We start from the raw sequence: 20245 nt of genomic DNA, 5'->3' as shown, positions 1-20245 counted from the left end.
CCCAACATAAGAGGGGCTTTAGAGCCCAATTTGTCTGTGGTGCCAGGCACATGAGCTAAAATGTAAATGTATATCTCAAAATCCACTGAACACTACCCAATTTTCAATATGTTTAACACAACATTCAGACCGTTTTGTATAATGTGTTTTTTTTTTTTTAAGGTTTTTGGTATTTCATTTTTGATGGGTTTATTTTAGTTATTATTGTGCGATTGTGTTACCTCCTATAATATTTATGAGTCTTTTAATCTGGTCCTACTTATGGAATAGAAAGATACTTTGAGTCCAGAGAGGGGTTTCCTTTATTTTGGAGGGATATAAAGTTTGTAGAGTTTTAGGGACTTGTTTTATAGTGCAGTTATTCGGCTTGAGGTCACTGTAGCTGTAGTGTAGTACAGGGTTTGACAAACCCTGGGTGCCAGGCAGTGAAACATTCTTAAAATGTCACCGGAGGCTCCTGTGGTTTTTGTGTGTTTTACATAGAACATCTTGGATGTACCACGTCTCTGGCTCCTAAACTCCTGGACAGGTCTGTTGCTCCTGAATTCTAAGTTTGTCAGTCCCTGCTGTAGTGAGTCTGTATGGAAGAGTGGACCGAATGTTTAATGTGGCAATGCTGGGAGGGGCACTCTTCTTACACAGACCCACCACAGCACAGACTTGTTTGATTTGTGGTATGTTTTCATAACGCAATTTTACCAATTCACAAGCTGTGCTCCAGAGGAAGGCACCATGTATGACGTTGAAAAGTTATTTTGTCAATCTGGACAATTTCTGAGCATCTAAAACAGGCTCCTCAAATTCTCAATTCTGACTGTGTTTACCAGTGCCCGTGGCTTTGGATGGAATTAAACATTAACACGTTCCGGGGGAAATACAAATAAAAACACGTAAACTATATAAATTGATTGAAGTTTACATTTTTTTGTCAGAGGTCTATGCGACACATTTTTTGATTAAGGGTTACAGGTCCCCATCTTATCAGACACTGCCTGTAAAATTCTAAATCTGCTTTTATTTTCTCCTTGATACAATGTGTCATGCTCTTCCTCTGGAGCGCTGTACGCAGGCTGTACGGTCTGCACCGTAACCGCCTCTCTCTGCAGGTCCGCTAGATACCATCGCATTCTCGCTCTTCAGTGTGATTTTTGTGTAGTTACTATTTCCAATCTGAGGGAGTGTTTTGTTTTCCCAGTTCTCAACTGTTTTTTTCACCTGTTTTCCTGTGGAGAAAAACTTGTTCTTGGTCCATCTTGGGTGATGCTAAGCTCCCCGCTCAGAATCCCGCACCCTGCTCTCTTTTGTAGGTGGGTGGTTAGAGGAATTTCCTGATGTACAACAGTTGGAGGTGACAGGTATCTATTTTGCTTTTCTTCCTCTACTTTGTTACAGCCTAGGAAAGTCCTTTGACAAACGTATATTTTGGAAGCCATGCTGAATCCTACCAAGATCTATTGTGTAATGGAAGATACATTGTGGTACGGGCAGTGTATGGAATGTTCAACTGAAGCCTTCCAGCTCTTGAAATTGAAATACAATTCCCATAATCCTCTCCAAAGCCCTTAGATGTAGCACCTTCCTACTTGCTATGTGTGCAATATGAATTCACATCATGTTTCCCAATACAGTGTAAATAAACTATTTTATGCACCACATGTCTTATGGAAATAAAACCTTCCATTCTGTTTTTTTTTTCCATTTAATTTGTTACTATGGCATGTGCTCAATTATCCTTTGACGCCAGATGAGGAAGCTGGGAATTATAGTACAACAGCTGGAGGACCACAGTTGGACATCCTTAATCTAGTAACTAAATTATAGACCAGTTTTTAATGTTTGTATTATAACCTAGACAAGTAGGTAGAGCTGGAAGCACCCCATACAATATCTCCCAAATAATAAATGCTATGTGTAGCTCATATGGAAGCTTGCTCTATTTATGCGCTACACACGTTTCTAGCTAAATAAATGTAAAATAAGGAATATATTGCCTTCTTGAGAATCTCTGAAGTAATGAACAGGGATAATCCTTGTTGTTGCTTACATCCAAATACAGACAAGACAAACTGGGGAACGCCACTAGGCAAGAAAGTATGCATTTCACGTCTAACCGCAAACGTTTCTCAGAAACATTGCTGAAGAAGTGTCTCCTGTTAGACGTGAAATGCCTACTTTCCTGCCTAGTGGCGTTCCCCCGTTTGTCTTGCCTGTATTTGGATGTAAGCAACAACAAGGATTATCAGAGATTCTCAAGAATTCAATATATTCCTCATTTTACATTCATCTGGATTTTCATTGGAACATTGTTTATTTGGAGCGGATTATCCATAAATTTACACATCCAATTGAATTGTGAGTACTTTTTTCATTATAACCTCCTTCATTTTTTTCCCTTTAACATACTTTGGGGAAGCAGCACTTTAGTAATTTTGTAGCTAAATATTTTATAAATGCGGTTATATGCGTTTGCAATAGAATATCCCCGTATTTTACCGTTTACCTAGTTAGTAAGTTTGGGACGTGAAAGATATTTTGTTTCCTTGTTGCATCATGTGTATGAGCTGCCCCCAACAGATCAGATTTCGTAAAGTAGAAATAGAAGAGTTGAGGTAGACCTCCTGTAAATCAAGCCTGTATTATGAATTGGTCATGTACTGTGTCTCTGTAACACAAATTATGACTCATTTAGACACTTTGCCAAACTATTTCATAGCATACTCTAAAAGTACTTTTTTTTTTTTTTTTTACTTATAGCGTTCCACTTCCATTGATTTGAGGGTCTTGCTCTATTTTTTTTTTTTAATTCTGAATTCTGTCTTAAAGAATTCTCTGCTGAAATCTTATATTTACCATGTAATAGTTTAGTAGTTTTTACTCCTATAATTGGTTACTATATACCGTATAATGATATTGATGAGAAGCTATTTTCTGTAAATATTGTAGATTTTGGCCATTGCTCACTAGTACTGCTGTCCTGCCAAATCAACAGATAATTGTTTGATTTTCCCACAAGCCCAATTCAGCAGTTAACGAGTGATTTAGCTGCTTGCTTAGAAGCTCATTTATGGCTTTAATTGCAGACTACTAGTATAATTACTATGGACAACTGATGTTTGTCATATGGGAGGGATATCTTCTACACTGGAACATTTTATTCCTAGGGCAGTGACACCTACATGTGTACCTGCCATAGGCTGACATTTCTCTTGGCAGGAGATTTCAGAACACGATACTCTTGGCCCCAGTGACAGCTAAATGGATAGAGAATGTATTGGCTTAGAACAGTTTGTGAATGAATGGATTACTGGCAGCACCACACTCAGCCAATCATTATACACCTCAGAGACTTGTGATTTCCATGTGTCAATAACATATGAGATTACCAATCTGTAATTCTTATTTTATTCATGCAAAACTTGATAATTACACAACCTGCTCCTGTTTGTTTTCTGATATAAAGTTTCTGTTTTGAATCCCATCCAAATAAAAACTGACCAAGCAGTACCAATCCAGCTCACCTTGACTTACTCTATTTTGACGGCCATTCCCACTAGAAGCAGCAGTGTTGCCCGCCCTCCTACAATGCAGTCTTAACAAAACAGTCCAGTCAACACCCACCCAATGAGTCCTACCCCCCTCCACCAATGCAACTCATAACTAACATCTACATCAACACCACCCTACAGCAAGAGTCCTACCTACCTTCCAACAATGCAATCCATAACTGACATCTGTGTCAGCACCTACCCAAGAGCAAGGGTCCTATCAATACAGCCCATAACTATCATCTACATCAATACCTACCCAGCAGCAAGAGTCCTACCCACCCTCCGACAATGCAACACATAGCTATCATCTACACCTACCCAAGAGCAATAGTCCTACCCACTCTCCAACAATGCAACCCATAACTGATATCTACACATACCTTACAAGTCCTGCCATCCTCCAACAATGCAACCCATAGCTATCATCTACATCAACACCTACCCAGCAGCACAAGTCCTACCCACTCTCCAACAAGGCAACCCATAGCTATCATCTACATCAGGACCTACCCAGTAGCAAGAGTCCTACCCACTCTCCAAAAATGCAACCCATCTACATCAACACCTACCCAGCAGCAAGAGTCCTACCCACCCTCCAACAATGCAACCCATAACTATCATCTACATCAACACCTACCCAGCAGCAAGAGTCCTACCCACCCTCCAACAATACAACCCATAACTATCTACATCAATACATACCCAGCAGCAAGAGTCCTACCCACCCTCTAACAATGCAACCCATCGCTATCATCTACATCAACACCTACCCAGCAGCAAGAGTCCTACCCACCCTCCAACAATGCAACCCATAACTATCATCTACATCAACACCTACCCAGCAGCAAGAGTCCTACCCACCCTCCAACAATACAACCCATAACTATCATCTACATCAACACCTACCCAGCAGCAAGAGTCCTACCCACCCTCCAACAATACAACCCATAACTATCATCTACATCAACACCTACCCAGCAGCAAGAGTCCTACCCACCCTCCAACAATGCAACCCATAACTATCATCTACATCAACACCTACCCAGCAGCAAGAGTCCTACCCACCCTCCAACAATACAACCCATAACTATCTACATCAATACCTACCCAGCAGCAAGAGTCCTACCCACCCTCTAACAATGCAACCCATCGCTATCATCTACATCAACACCTACCCAGCAGCAAGAGTCCTACCCACCCTCCAACAATACAACCCATAACTATCATCTACATCAATACCTACCCAGCAGCAAGAGTCCTACCCACTCTACAAAAATGCAACCCATAACTATCATCTACATCAACACCTACCCAGCAGCAAGAGTCCTACCCACCCTCCAACAATACAACCCATAACTATCTACATCAATACCTACCCAGCAGCAAGAGTCCTACCCACCCTCTAACAATGCAACCCATCGCTATCATCTACATCAACACCTACCCAGCAGCAAGAGTCCTACCCACCCTCCAACAATGCAACCCATCGCTATCATCTACATCAACACCTACCCAGCAGCAAGAGTCCTACCCACCCTCCAACAATGCAACCCATAACTATCATCTACATCAACACCTACCCAGCAGCAAGAGTCCTACCCACCCTCCAACAATACAACCCATAACTATCTACATCAATACATACCCAGCAGCAAGAGTCCTACCCACCCTCTAACAATGCAACCCATCGCTATCATCTACATCAACACCTACCCAGCAGCAAGAGTCCTACCCACCCTCCAACAATGCAACCCATAACTATCATCTACATCAACACCTACCCAGCAGCAAGAGTCCTACCCACCCTCCAACAATACAACCCATAACTATCATCTACATCAACACCTACCCAGCAGCAAGAGTCCTACCCACCCTCCAACAATACAACCCATAACTATCATCTACATCAACACCTACCCAGCAGCAAGAGTCCTACCCACCCTCCAACAATGCAACCCATAACTATCATCTACATCAACACCTACCCAGCAGCAAGAGTCCTACCCACCCTCCAACAATACAACCCATAACTATCTACATCAATACCTACCCAGCAGCAAGAGTCCTACCCACCCTCTAACAATGCAACCCATCGCTATCATCTACATCAACACCTACCCAGCAGCAAGAGTCCTACCCACCCTCCAACAATACAACCCATAACTATCATCTACATCAATACCTACCCAGCAGCAAGAGTCCTACCCACTCTACAAAAATGCAACCCATAACTATCATCTACATCAACACCTACCCAGCAGCAAGAGTCCTACCCACCCTCCAACAATACAACCCATAACTATCTACATCAATACCTACCCAGCAGCAAGAGTCCTACCCACCCTCTAACAATGCAACCCATCGCTATCATCTACATCAACACCTACCCAGCAGCAAGAGTCCTACCCACCCTCCAACAATGCAACCCATCGCTATCATCTACATCAACACCTACCCAGCAGCAAGAGTCCTACCCACCCTCCAACAATGCAACCCATAACTATCATCTACATCAACACCTACCCAGCAGCAAGAGTCCTACCCACCCTCCAAAAATGATGCCTAACTCCTTCAGCTCTACCCAACAGAAAGCCAAAACCTCACTGCCGTCCAACATTTCCAGCCACAAACAGTCCTAATACACCATGAATATACATGTTTTCAGAAAAAAACAAATTGTTCATGTATTTTTACTATTTTGTTTAGTATTACTATTTTGATCTGCAAAGTATGTAAAATTCACTGGAAGGTATAGGTACTTTTTTTTTTTTTTGCTCAATGCTTTATTTCAGCAAATATTATTTTCTCTTTCCTCCCCCATTCAGTTTTCACCCATTAAGTGAAAAGATATAACATTTGTGACCCCCCTCTCAGGAGCCATCTGGATAGTGTGTGACCCAATTTGGTTGGAAATTATTTAGGTTTCACAACCTGCAGTCTAAAACATTTTATTGCAAAACTACTTCACTGGTAGTCAGCATCCCTCTTCAATCAAAGAAGACTGTACTCACATGTAGAAAAAGTGGCAAATGTATAAAGGAATCGGACCTGGCAGGAACTGGTAGAATGCTAACCTTTTTGTCAGACTGGTGCAATTATCTTGCCTGTCTCTGCATTAGAACTCAAGGACGGTGAGTTGAAACCGGCAGGAAGTGCAGGGTTACTGTTACTGTACTGTGTGTCCTGAGTTAGTCTTTGTACTTGTAAAATAATATCTGTATTGCTATTGCAGAATAAACTATATTGGAAGGTCGTTATTCCTTTTGGTAGATCAGTAACTGAAATTAAAGTAACCCACTGAACTGGTATATCTGGCTCATTTTCTTTTAGGACAATCTTACGAAATCCGTCTACTAGACAACAGGAAATTGGGAGAGTTTCCAGACTTGAACTCCAAGTTTGTTAAGGTATTTTGAAAATGCATGTAAAAAAAAATAGGACTCTATAGTTGCGTAGTGGAGGTGTTTATATGTAGGGTAGATGCATTTAAATATTTTGCATTTGTATCATATGCATTAGAGCATAGTAATAGCTTCCTTCACAGTCAGACACAGATATGTAGCTAATTATGCGTTTATGTTTTAATCTCTGTGATATGATTGAGATGAGGAGGCATTTATTGGAAGCGTATACATTTGACTTGCAATCGTATACATTTGTCTATAGGTTGTTGCATGTTTATTACTTCTGGCTGATGGTTTAGGGGAAGGGGGAGAATGTTTGCAGACATTGATTCTTAGTTATCCCCTCTCAGTTCTCACTTTTATCCTGTTCTACAACAATACAACACAGACTATGAAACCCTATTAATTATTTATGTCATGAAGTATTCATATTTTTATTATTTATTTATAACTTCTATAATTTTTCTTGTTTTAGAGCATTATCAGAGTGGTTTTTCATGACCGGCGTTTACAGTACACAGAACATCAGCAGCTGGAAGGCTGGCGATGGAGCAGACCAGGCGACCGCATTCTCGATATTGGTGAGTCGTGTTCATTGAACCTTGTAGAACTAAGAAAAAAAAATGAATTCAATAAATGAATAAATACAAATAATAATAATAAAGAAAATATATCCGAAAACATAACTCCTCAGTTTGGGAAAGTATGATTGGAAAAATTACTGTAAGAAGACAGAATTTAAGATCGTGATCCAGCAACAAAAATAAAAGTTATGACTATTTTTGTAAATGCTGCCAAGTGATTAGCTTTTGATTTTCTTTATTAAAAATGTTAGATTTCTGTGTTAATCAAATAAATCACATTTCGATACTTCATCCTCTATTAATCCATTAATTAATAGAGTATACAGAGTAGATGAATGGATTTAAATAAATCATCCAATATCCATCCAGAATTGGTGGGATTTGCAGGGCAATGCCTAAACTGAGTTCTTTTGCTGCCGTGATGTTCAGGCTTAGTTGAAATCTTATTAACAATTTATGGTTGTTGTTTTTTTTCCCCAGACATCCCATTGTCTGTTGGTATTCTGGACCCCAAATCAAGCACCACTCGGCTGAATACTGTGGAATTCCTGTGGGACCCTGCGAAAAGATCCTCCGCGTTTATTCAGGTATCAAAATATTTTTGTCTGCTTGTTTTTATTATGGCCAGAGTGTCCGAATAGTCTGAGAACCTCTTCACACGCAATGTTTTACCAGGTGCACTGCATCAGCACAGAGTTCACCCCCAGAAAACATGGCGGCGAGAAGGGTGTCCCATTTCGGATTCAGTTTGACACGTTTAAACAGAATGAAAATGGTGAATACACAGAACACCTACACTCAGCAAGCTGTCAGATTAAAGTCTTCAAGGTATGAATACTGCGCAGTAGAAGTCTTTTCTGGCATACTTCAGTTATTGATATAGCAGTAGTATGAACAGGCACCACTACACGCCACCATAATAAATTAAAATTACTGTTTCTATTACTCGCAGCCCAAGGGGGCAGACAGGAAACAGAAGACAGACCGAGAAAAGATGGAGAAAAGAACTCCTCAAGAGAAGGAAAAATATCAGCCATCATACGATACCACCATCTTAACTGAGGTAAGACCCGGGTTCAAGAACGCAGGTCAATCTATCAGTTAAAGGCTGAGTCATCGTACTTTATCTAGAGACATTGACCCTTTTCATATCACCTGGAGATGATCCATTTTAACTAATTAATCTTTACGCACACTATTTTATTGATCAATACCACAACTTTACACAAACATAGCAATTTAAAATGTGTTTTATTTTTCTACATTGATATTTTTTTATTTTATGTGCTAGGAGGCTCTGCATAGCTTGTTCTGTAAAACCACACTCTGTATCTTATGATACCCTCCCAGTAATCCCTCCATGTATCTTATAATACCCTCCCAGTAACCCCTCACTGTATCGTCTGATACCCTCCCTATAACTCCTCCAGTATCCACTACTACCCTCTCTATAAACCCTCCCTGTAACCCCTCACTGTATCTTCTGATACCCTCCCTGTAACCCCTCCATGTATCATTTAATACCCTCTCTAGAACCCCTCTTTGTATCTGCTGATACCCTCCCTATAACTCCTCTCAGTATTTTCTTGTACCCTCCCTATAATTCCTCTCTGTATTTTCTTGTACCCTCACTATAAACCATCTCTGTATTTTCTGATAACCTCCCTATAACCCCTCTCAGTATTTTCTGATACCCTTCCTATAACTCCTCTCTGTATTTTCTGATACCCTCACTATAAACCATCTCTGTATTTTCTGATACCCTCCCTATAACTACTCTCTGTATTTTCTGATATCCTTCCTATAACCCCCCTCTGTATTTTCTGGTACCCTTACTATGACCCCACTCTGTATTTTCTGATACCCCTTCTATAACCCCTCTCTGTATTTTCTGGTACCCTCACTATAAACCATCTCTGTATTTTCTGGTTCCCTTACTATAACCCCTCTCTGTATTTTCTGGTTCCCTTACTATAACCCCTCTCTGTATTTTCTGGTTCCCTTACTATAACCCCACTCTGTATTTTCTGATACCCTTTCTATAACCCCTCTCTGTATTTTCTGGTACCCTCACTATAAACCATCTCTGTATTTTCTGGTTCCCTTACTATAACCCCTCCCTGTATTTTCTGGTACCCTTACTATAACCCCTCTCTGTATTTTCTGGTACCCTCACTATAAACCATCTCTGTATTTTCTGGTACCCTTACTATAACCCCTCTCGGTATTTTCTGGTACCCTTCCTATAACCCCTCTCTGTATTTTCTGGTACCCTCACTATAAACAATCTCTGTATTTTCTGGTACCCTTCCTATAACCCCTCTCTGTATTTTCTGGTACCCTCACTATAAACCATCTCTGTATTTTCTGGTACCCTTCCTATAACCCCTCTCTGTATTTTCTGATACCCTTTCTATAACCCCTCTCTGTATTTTCTGGTACCCTCACTATAACCCCTCTCTGTATTTTCTGGTACCCTCACTATAACCCCTCTCTGTATTTTCTGGTACCCTCACTATAACCCCTCTCTGTATTTTCTGGTACCCTCACTATAAACCCTCTCTGTATTTTCTGGTACCCTCACTATAACCCCTCTCTGTATTTTCTGGTACCCTCACTATAAACCATCTCTGTATTTTCTGGTACCCTCACTATAACCCCTCTCGGTATTTTCTGGTACCCTCAGTATAAACCATCTCTGTATTTTCTGGTACCCTCACTATAACCCCTCTCTGTATTTTCTGGTACCCTCACTATAACCCCTCTCTGTATTTTCTGGTACCCTCACTATAACCCCTCTCTGTATTTTCTGGTACCCTCACTATAACCCCTCTCTGTATTTTCTGGTACCCTCACTATAAACCATCTCTGTATTTTCTGGTACCGTTCCTATAACCCCTCTCTGTATTTTCTGGTACCCTTACTATAACCCCCCCTCTGTATTTTCTGGTACCCTCACTATAAACCATCTCTGTATTTTCTGGTACCCTTCCTATAACCCCTCTCTGTATTTTCTGGTACCCTTCCTATAACCCCTCTCTGTATTTTCTGGTACCCTCACTATAACCCCTCTCTGTATTTTCTGGTACCCTCACTATAACCCCTCTCTGTATTTTCTGGTACCCTCACTATAAACCATCTCTGTATTTTCTGGTTCCCTTACTATAACCCCTCTCTGTATTTTCTGGTACCCTTACTATAACCCCTCTCTGTATTTTCTGGTACCCTCACTATAAACCATCTCTGTATTTTCTGGTACCCTTACTATAACCCCTCTCTGTATTTAGAACCCCTCATATAACGCCATATAATTGCTTCTCTTGCTTCATTTACATTTTTCTCCATTTAGCTGTTGCTGTTCTGTAATATCCTTTTTATATTTTCCAGTCTATAACCCCTAATATGTTGTATCTTTCGTGAACCTATGCCATTCTTGCTGTATCTTTCATTTCCCAGAATGCATCTGTCTTTGCCCTGCTGCCCAGTAACTCCCGTGTGCTTCTCTTTGTGCAGTGCTCTCCTTGGCCAGATTTGCCATATCCACCAAACAACTCCTCCTCCCCGGGGTACAGCAGCTCCCCAAACAGTTTCAGCATCGGAGATGGGTATGTTCCTGTGCCCTGCCTGAACCCCGGCTTTAAATCAGGGAATCATGTCAATAAATTCATTAATCCTTTGGTTTCTTAAGTCAATGGACTGTTTAAACCATATTGAGCAGGACATTCAGTCACAAATGTTAAACAAAGTAACCATTTGTAATAAAAAAATTTAATTGGCAACATTCTAAAATACAAAGCTTAGTCCAGCCAAAGGGAGATGAGCAAGCTAGGGCCCATCTTCCCTAACTCTTCAAAGTGTACTGGATGGGGTGCTACTTTCTCACAGCAGTGGGGGTTTCTGCGTATGGTATCCCCTCTATATCAGTCTAACTTGAATCTTGTGCAGCCATCAGGACATCTGAGTGAATTGGAATATTATGTCAATGTTGGCACTTTGCCTGCACTGATATGAAGGCAATGATTTCTCATACATTAAAGGAATTATCCACATGTGGATTATGCTTTCATTCATGGGATCATTAAGCCCTGATTGAAGCTTTAAAGAGATGGCATTGATCCGTCTACTTGTGTTTGTAACTGATAGAGTTGGCCTCTCGGGAGAGATACGATGGAGGTCTTATTACAAAACAAACATTCATTGTTTGTAAGTGTGAGTGACGGGACAGTGCCAGTCTTCAGCACTGCAGTTTATGTGCAGAAGTATTGTACCCCCATGTGTACTCTAATTCTATAATAATGATCCTTTTTATTAAATTTTTAGGAACTGCTCTCCAACTCCTCCCATAGAGCCTCCTCTGCGAAATAATGTAAGTTTTAAGGTGTTTATAGCTAGTTATTTTACTTGTGATATCTGTATGCATGAACCGGTAACGAACCAAGTGACCGGCTGATCTGGTGAGGTTTTGGGGCCAACTTTAAAGCTATTCTTTTTGGCATTGAAATAGTGTTAACTTATTCCACAGCGCTTTACAATATTGTAGTAGGGGAAAATTAACAATAAATGAGAATATTATAAAATGTTACACAAATAATAGGTTGATGAGGTCCCGGCTCATACAAGCTTACAATCTAGAAGTAAATCGTTTTGTTCTGTAACCTTTGGATGTTCAAATGTGGGCGGCCCATTATCCAGTTTAAAACCGATATTGTGCCATATGTATTTGTACTGTTAGTTAATAAATTCTATATATTTTATCTATTTATAGCGCAACCTTACCTTTACAGTTACTTAATATTCCTTATTGCGTTTTTCACCTGTTTTCTTTAAGGTACGCAGCTAGCAAATACAATTTAAGTGTTTTTTGTGACATCGCCAGGGTTTTTCTTTTGGATTTTATTACTGATGGTATAATTTTCTCTTATTTCTTTGTTTCTTTTTTCTACTTTTGGTTAAAGTAACTCTTACCCAGTTGGTCTGTCCCAACAAAACGCTAAAATGTAGCCCAAGTTCTTTAGGGGTTGGCTGTGCCACCATTGTGTGTCTAGCGCAAGTGTGCGTTGCTGGTGTCAGGCGCTAATTCTGCACAAAATTCACATTAGCCAGACACCCCTATTATGCTGCTAGGGGTGGAGTTACATGACTTAGTAGCAGAGGGATTAAACTCAGATTTAAGTTGCCTCTGGTTAAACACTTGCAAACATTATCTGCCTCTGCAGCCAAGATAATTTAGTTTGGAGGAATGAGGTGAGGTACTTTGCACTGATGGAGATCCGCAAACATCAAACATGGTAATAGATAGGTGGTATTAACCTGAAGCTCATTTTCCCCTTCCATGTGTACAATACAGGTTCTGTCATTTTAAATCTGAAATAGATATTGTGTGTAAGGAGACCCCGTTTAATCCTACATGTGCTTCGTAGAATTATAGGCCCTGACTAGGCAGGCCACCCTGTGAATTAATCTTTTTTTCATTTGCCTTTTAAAATAGAAAATTGCCAGTGAATTCCAAAATGAAACTTGGAATCAGGAAGATAAAGGAAAGGTAAGATAAATTGCAGGTTTTTGTTTGTCTTGATTTGGACAGTTTAACTTCTTCCTACAATTTGTTAAAGGTGATAATTAACTGTTCCTCCCATAAGCAAAAGTATCACACTTTATAAATGAAGGGACTGGTTTTATTCATTGTGGTTTTTGGTGTTTTTTTTTAACAAAATTTGACTTAAATTTGATTTTCTTCTAGCTGATACAATATCTTGTGCCTTCTGCTACCATCCAAGATGTCCAGCAGTGGTTGCAACGCAACCGATTTCCTCAATATTGCAGAATGTTCTCAAGTTTTTCTGGTGAGCAATTTGACTACTTGTACGCATTCAATATCTGCATTATAAACGATTAACCTTCTGAAAAGCCTCTTACCATGTCTGTGTTACAATGTTCTTTTACGTTTTCCCATTCGGATTGCTGTCATTATAAGCCGTGCAATATGTCTACTTTCTATATCAGGTGGGATAGGGTGGCAAACGTTAGACAACCCTGCAGTTCTAGGCTGGCAAAATATAATGGGAGTTTTTAGATAGCCAGTGGCTCTTTTCCTTTCTGTGCTGCAAACTGCTTTGAATGTGCAGAAGAGCTTACATTTGTGCACTACTCTAGGTGCCGATTTGTTAAAGATGTCTAAAGAAGATTTTGTCCAAGTGTGTGGACCTGCAGATGGAATCCGACTCTTTAATGCCATGAAGGCAAGGTCAGTCACAATCAGTTGTTTGCTGGCTTCTTACACCACACCCCAAGATGACAGACGTGTTGCTTATATTTTCATACACTTGCTAACATTTGTTAAATTCTGTCTGTAATAACAGGAATGTGAGACCACGGCTCACCATTTATGTCTGCCAGGAACCTGAACAGAATAGAGGTCATCTGCACCACAAACAGGAGCTTGGTGACACCACTATGTGTGGTATGTGTTTTATGTCAGTATATCGGTCGAAATAGCTGCATGTTAATTCTTATACCAGATTCATGCTGTACAGAGTCCTGTACCTTTAATAGGCCTCTAAACTGATATCCCTAATATTGTGCAGGGCAGCAGGCTTAATGCTTTGGTGCAATAAAATCCATAAATATTTGGTAATAAGCATGTATATTGTAACCTTTTCATATGGCCCTAGAACATATTTATTGCAGTCATCCCTAGAGTATGCAGATTCATTGCCTATAGGCAAATCTAGCCACGGACAGAGTCTCTTGGCAATTTTCACTAAGCTTGGAATTGTGGAGAACTGACAAGGGGACTACTAATTTTATAACAAACTAGCCAAGCTGACAAATTTATTCAAATTAAAGAGATTTCCTTTTCAAATGTTTAGTATCAGTATGGCATTTATTTTCTCTCAATGTTATATTTTATTTCCTGCGGATAAAATGACTGTTATTTAACATTGTGTTCCCTTTTGCTGAGTCTTTGCGAATGCCATGCCCCTGAAATCCCCATGTGTACTAAATCAGACGCATCGGCTCTGATACAATGAAATGTGAGACCATTTCAGCCCATTGCAAAAGAGAACCGGATTCTGCACATGTCCTTTTTTTCGATCTGTATTTCCTGCCAAACTGGTTTTGCTGAGTAATGCCGATCGTGAGAGGTGACACTTGTTTGATTATCTATCCTGAAGCTGGGGATCGATTTTCAGAGCTTGTCTCATCCTGGACATATTGCATTCTCTACGTAAAAGCATACAACCCCCATATACCCAGACTAAGTTTGCCTTTCAGTGCTTGCTTGATGTTACAAATTGTGGGTGTTCATACACCCATTGACAGAATTAGAAAGTGAACTCTTTCAGTATGCGCTGCTGCTAACACTTGGGCTCTTACTTAACCATTTAATTTCTGTACCTATTGTACATTTCTAAACTATAAAAAGAGTTCTATCTTTACATTCTAGCTAAAATGTTTCCTATGGAATTCCCTATCCCGTGCTATCAGTCGCTGGCCATTTAAGAAGTCACTTAGAACTTACTCCTTTAGGAAATCCTATCCTGTCATTAGAATTGCCCTCCTCGATTCCCTCGCCTCCATAGCACAGCTCCTCCCAACGCTTGGTTCTTCCAATAGAACTTTGTGTTTTATTTTAACACTGGCATCTTATCTTATCCATCAATCCGTCCCCGCTCCGACTTACTACACAACCATGTATTCCTGACCCTAAAATGCTAAATGCTTGCCCCCCCCCCCTTACAAGCAATGAAAACTCACCTTATTTCCAGCACCGTGCGGGTCTGCTGGCCCCGCCCCCTTAGTGACATCATCACAATTGCCGATTTTTTTTTATTTTTTTTAATTTTTTTTTTGCCAATCAAATGCTTTGGCTAAAATCGGCATGGGGGCAGGGCCAAACGCCGTTTTGGACAATCAGCACCTCCTCATAGAGATGCATTGAATCAATGCATCTCTATGAGGAAAATTCAGCGTCCCCATGTAGAGCATTGAGATGCTGAACGGCAGTGCTGCTTACTGTGCAGCACTGAGCCAGGAAGCACCTCCAGTGGCCATCTGAGGAGTGGCTACTTGGAGGTGACCCTAGGGGCAATGTAAACTCTGCTTTTTCTCTGAAAAGGCAGTGTTTGCATTAAAATGCCTGAAGGCAATGATTATACTCACCAGAACAACTACATTAAGCTGAATGCCGTACATTAAACTATAGTTGTTCTGGTGACTATAGTATCCCTTTAAGGGGATAATTTCATTGTAATGATAGCTGCCTAGCATTAATGGGAGTTATGGTCCCTGATAGCAGCGATTTGAGCTGCTTTTTGATTAAAATATAAACATAAATCATTTTTAATGTGTTCGTCAATTTGAGATTTATCAAATAAGTTTCTGTTAACCAGTTTTTATATAAATAGTTCCAGGACTCCACTGGAGGAAGTGCTGTATGGTTTAGCCTTGAAGTTCGCCCTGACGTCTTTATTTACAGGCGTTCCTTCCCTTGCAGTGTACCACGCCATATTTCTGGAAGAACTGACTGCCTTGGAGTTAATTGAAAAGATTGCCAGTCTATACTCCATCTCACCCCAGCAAATCCATCAGGTTTATAGACAAGGGCCGACTGGGATCCACGTGGTGGTGAGCTCAGAGGTGTGTATAGTATCCCTTCTACCCCCCTCCAATATAGAGGAAACATGGAGAGATGGAATCTGGATATCCTTGGCAGTTACAGTACATATTAATGTATATATTAATCAGTTCTAAAAGTGGAAGTTTGTCAAACAAGTTTAGATCACGGGTGTGATATATCTCTCTCACTGTCTCTCTACACTTCTTTCCAGTCAAAACAAAAAGCTGTGCTTACAGCTTACATCATCATTTATTCCTGTACTTTGGAAAAAGGATCCTGAGCTGCATACATAGACATAGCCTAAACACGTGGCTATCAAATCCGTTTACACACAAGCCCAACCAGGGAATTCATTCATCGAAATAGCCGACCAGGGAATTCATTCATCGAAATAGCCCGACCAGGGAATTCATTCATCGAAATAACCCGACCAGGGAATTCATTCATCGAAATAACCCGACCAGGGAATTCATTCATCGAAATAACCCGACCAGGGAATTCATTCATCGAAATAACCCGACCAGGGAATTCATTCATCGAAATAACCCGACCAGGGAATTCATTCATCGAAATAACCCGACCAGGGAATTCATTCATCGAAATAACCCGACCAGGGAATTCATTCATCGAAATAACCCGACCAGGGAATTCATTCATCGAAATAACCCGACCAGGGAATTCATTCATCGAAATAACCCGACCAGGGAATTCATTCATCGAAATATCTATGCCATGAGATTAAACCTTTCCAATAGATTTAAATGTGTATCAATGTTCTAGTTCTATACACAGGCCTCACAGTGGGTGGTATTTACAATTGTGTGGAATTTTGTACCCAAACAGGTCCTTCTGCACATAGGTCAAACACACACTTTGCCTATCTGTTAATTTACCCAAAACACCTCTCGTCTTCTCTAGCAAAATGGTATCCAAATCAATAATGTGTATCCTCTCTGGATAGTCAAAAGTAGGAATTGGGCTGTCAAATATCAGAGCAAATCTGAGATTTAAGGGAAATCTTTTACCAAATGGAACATTGGAAAAATGAGGAACGTGTACTATAATTTATGTAGAGACTGTATCACAAGTTTCCAGGCTTCAAAAAATGTTAATCCCACCTAGGGGAATGAGGTATTTGTAAATTAGTCTGCGAAGCCTGTTTGTAACAGAAAGTGCTGAGATAAATATCTTCCACCCGCGCACGTACACACCTTCCCCCAATGCTGAAATGAGCACTATAGGGTCAGGAACACAAACATGTATTCCTGACCCTATAGTGTTAAAACCACCCTCTAGCCACCCTGGTCCCCTCATACCTCCCTGAAGGGAATGATTCTACTCACCAGAACAAATGCAATACGCTGTAGTTGTTCTGGTGAATATAGTGTCCCTTTAAAAGAACTTCTAATCTGTTAAATCCTGTCAGTCTGTGGATACCATGTGTGTATAAAGAGGAATGTCTGCTTGTTACTCTTCAGTTATGTCTTCCTTTTAACCAATACATAAATTACTCTGGAATGTAAAGTAAAAACAGGGGTAGCATGTAAGCTTCCCAAATTCCTATCCATGTGAAGAGCATTTTTGTAATTTTTTTTTTATTTTTTGTTTATTACTAAATGGGAGAGTTGCATCTCCCAGCGACCTGGCAGCGTTCCATTCGTGATAGTGTGTCATGTTCAGCTCCTAACGAAAGGTCACCTGTCAGAGAAATGACAAAATACTTTAGATGGTTATTAAAAGCACAAATTGTTCGTTCTCTCTGAGGCAATACACGCTTGCCAGGAAGAGCTGACTAAGCTTTTTTTAGTTTGTTTTTTCGCTTCTTTTTATCTCAAATTAGCATCATGGTGGCTGAAACAAATGTACTCAATGACGGCGACTCTATAGAAGCAATAGTGTGTCCAGCCTTTGGATCACTTCTCTTAAGCCTACCTACAGTAGGAGAGACTTATCCCACTTGTAACAAGCTAACAAACCCAGTAAATTCATACTGTTACTAAATGTTTCTGTGTGGGCCAAGTACTTTTATTTACAAAAATTCTGAAAGTAACCCATGGTTGCATGTTCTGGATTGGCAGAATTCTATAGTGAAGCAGAGCTGGTCTTTTATTTTAATCTCCACAGCCACCTGTATTGTTATTGGCTGACAACACAACTCAATGTGAATAGCACTTTTATTTCAGATTGATAATATTTTTGTGTCTTATTTCCCTGGAGCTTGTTTTTGCCCACTTTAAAGACAAAACACACAATGTATAACTTTTTCCGATATAACTCAAGTTCTCTAAAGACTGTTTCTATTAAGGCATTACTGACTCTTTAAATGTAAGATCCTAAAACCAGTCAGTACAGTTAAAGCGAATATTTGTAAAATAACGCTATTTAAAATGTTATCTCAATCTCTGTAATGCTGACCTTCTCACTCTTTCCCATTCCCTGACTGAATATGATCTGTGAAGGTTCCTTTCCTGTTTGCAAGGGAAGTGGGGGGGCTGTCATTGTCAGCTCATTTACAGACATTTACTAGGTAGAATAGGTTATTGGCAGGAACATGTTCATTATCACTCCTAAAATGTTGGTAAACTGGGCTTTATTAAATATTACATTTTATTTTGTAAAGCAAATTAATTTAAACATGTATTTATTCTCTCTACAGATGGTCCAGAATTTCCCGGATGAATCCTGTTTTCTGATTAACACACTCAAAGGTAAATATTGCAGAACATGCTTCCATCTATTTGTGTTCCTTTAGTAATTTCCTTTTAGTAATATTCTTTTAGTAATATTTGTATTCTCCTTCTGCCATGGAATAGTTAAATGAACATTCTAGGCTCCTGGAGTGCAGGAATATATCTACCAGGTCATCACGCAGACAATTGGTTTTGTTTTGTTTTGTTTGAGGTCATAAAGTAACAGACAGGCAAATATGTAAATGACATATTTACATGTGATACACAGTGGCTGGGTACTGTCTCATTTTTCTATATTTTCATATGAATTTTTGTTTTTTAACACAGTAACACAACTTTTCTAGATGTATAAGCGACAAATATGGTAACTACAGAGGGGACGCACAGGTCCAAGCATTATGGTGCAATGCAGCTCTAAGCATTGTGGGAATGTATTCTAGAAATGGGCGGCCCATCCAATTAAGTCTTGTAACACACATTTCAAGCATGACAGATCTGATATAGATATAGCTGCAACGTCTCTAATATTCTTTCATGTTTAGCGTTTTCTAGATTTGTATCCATTTCTCTTATCTGAGCTTCATTTTCTCCCTTTCTTATATCATTTTCTGGCTTATCTGCCATTCTAACATGAAGTAATGTATGCTATTTTGTGTCCATTTGCAGCTGAAGGAAACGGAGGATATCACATCATTTTAAAGTGAAAATCTTAACTCCATATGGCGTCAAAAACATCTTTTTTCTGAACAGTGCACACTGCAAGCCGGTATTACTGGCCACAGAACAAACAAACATCCAGTTTCAATGTCCCCCTTTCCATCTAGAAGCAGAGAACAGAAATCTGGTTTTGTGTGCCTATCTAAAGAAGGGAGGTTGCGTTTGAGTGTATCAGACACAGCATGTGCTAAATGTAAATAAAAAGAGCTGCAACTGGTGGGACTTTATTAACAATTCTGTGTAAGGGTCAGAATTGTTTCATCTACTTTTTGATACATTCTGAAAGAAAAGATAATTTTGATTTGCTAAAATAAAATGAACCTTTATGTTTTGTGTATAGAATGAATATCCCAATGAGGTAGGGATTTGCTTGCCCACATTTTGTGGCATTTTAGAAGGCAATCATTCGGAAAACTAACATACTCAACTAATGGACATCCGAATAGCAGGCAGCAAATTTGCTAATCTGATATCATTGTCTCCCTGAGACAGGCCCTAGCATTTTTGTTATTGATCTAGGCCAGTGATGGCGAATCTATGGCACGCGTGGCACGCCGGGCCCTCTCTGTGGACACGCGGCCATAGGTTTACCATCAATGCAGAGTAGGTGCCTGCATGTTTTGGGCAGGCGCCTACTCTGCTTCTGGGTTGGGAGGCAGGGATCTGAGAAGCAGCTCCCCTG

General features: G+C 40.0%; 1 protein-coding gene across 1 annotated transcript in view; it reads left to right on the top strand.

Moving 5' to 3' along the window:
• TFCP2L1 (transcription factor CP2 like 1) overlaps positions 1-19755 on the top strand; it is a 34456-nt gene extending 14701 nt beyond the window's left edge. Inside the window, exons 3-16 of the mRNA XM_063429203.1 lie at positions 6879-6955; positions 7428-7533; positions 8017-8123; positions 8212-8364; positions 8489-8599; positions 11050-11141; positions 11857-11902; positions 13025-13078; positions 13277-13379; positions 13690-13780; positions 13896-13996; positions 16034-16176; positions 18813-18864; positions 19513-19755. Coding sequence (XP_063285273.1) covers positions 6879-6955; positions 7428-7533; positions 8017-8123; positions 8212-8364; positions 8489-8599; positions 11050-11141; positions 11857-11902; positions 13025-13078; positions 13277-13379; positions 13690-13780; positions 13896-13996; positions 16034-16176; positions 18813-18864; positions 19513-19550 — 1274 coding nt within the window. The 3' untranslated portion in view covers positions 19551-19755. The remainder of the gene's footprint in view (positions 1-6878; positions 6956-7427; positions 7534-8016; positions 8124-8211; positions 8365-8488; positions 8600-11049; positions 11142-11856; positions 11903-13024; positions 13079-13276; positions 13380-13689; positions 13781-13895; positions 13997-16033; positions 16177-18812; positions 18865-19512) is intronic.
• The last annotated feature ends 490 nt before the right edge of the window (positions 19756-20245 follow it).

The sequence above is a fragment of the Pelobates fuscus genome, chromosome 8 (genome assembly GCF_036172605.1).
Source record: "Pelobates fuscus isolate aPelFus1 chromosome 8, aPelFus1.pri, whole genome shotgun sequence".
NCBI lineage: Eukaryota > Metazoa > Chordata > Amphibia > Anura > Pelobatidae > Pelobates > Pelobates fuscus.
Note: the sequence above shows the minus strand (reverse complement) of the source record. Positions and strands in the feature narration are given on the sequence as shown.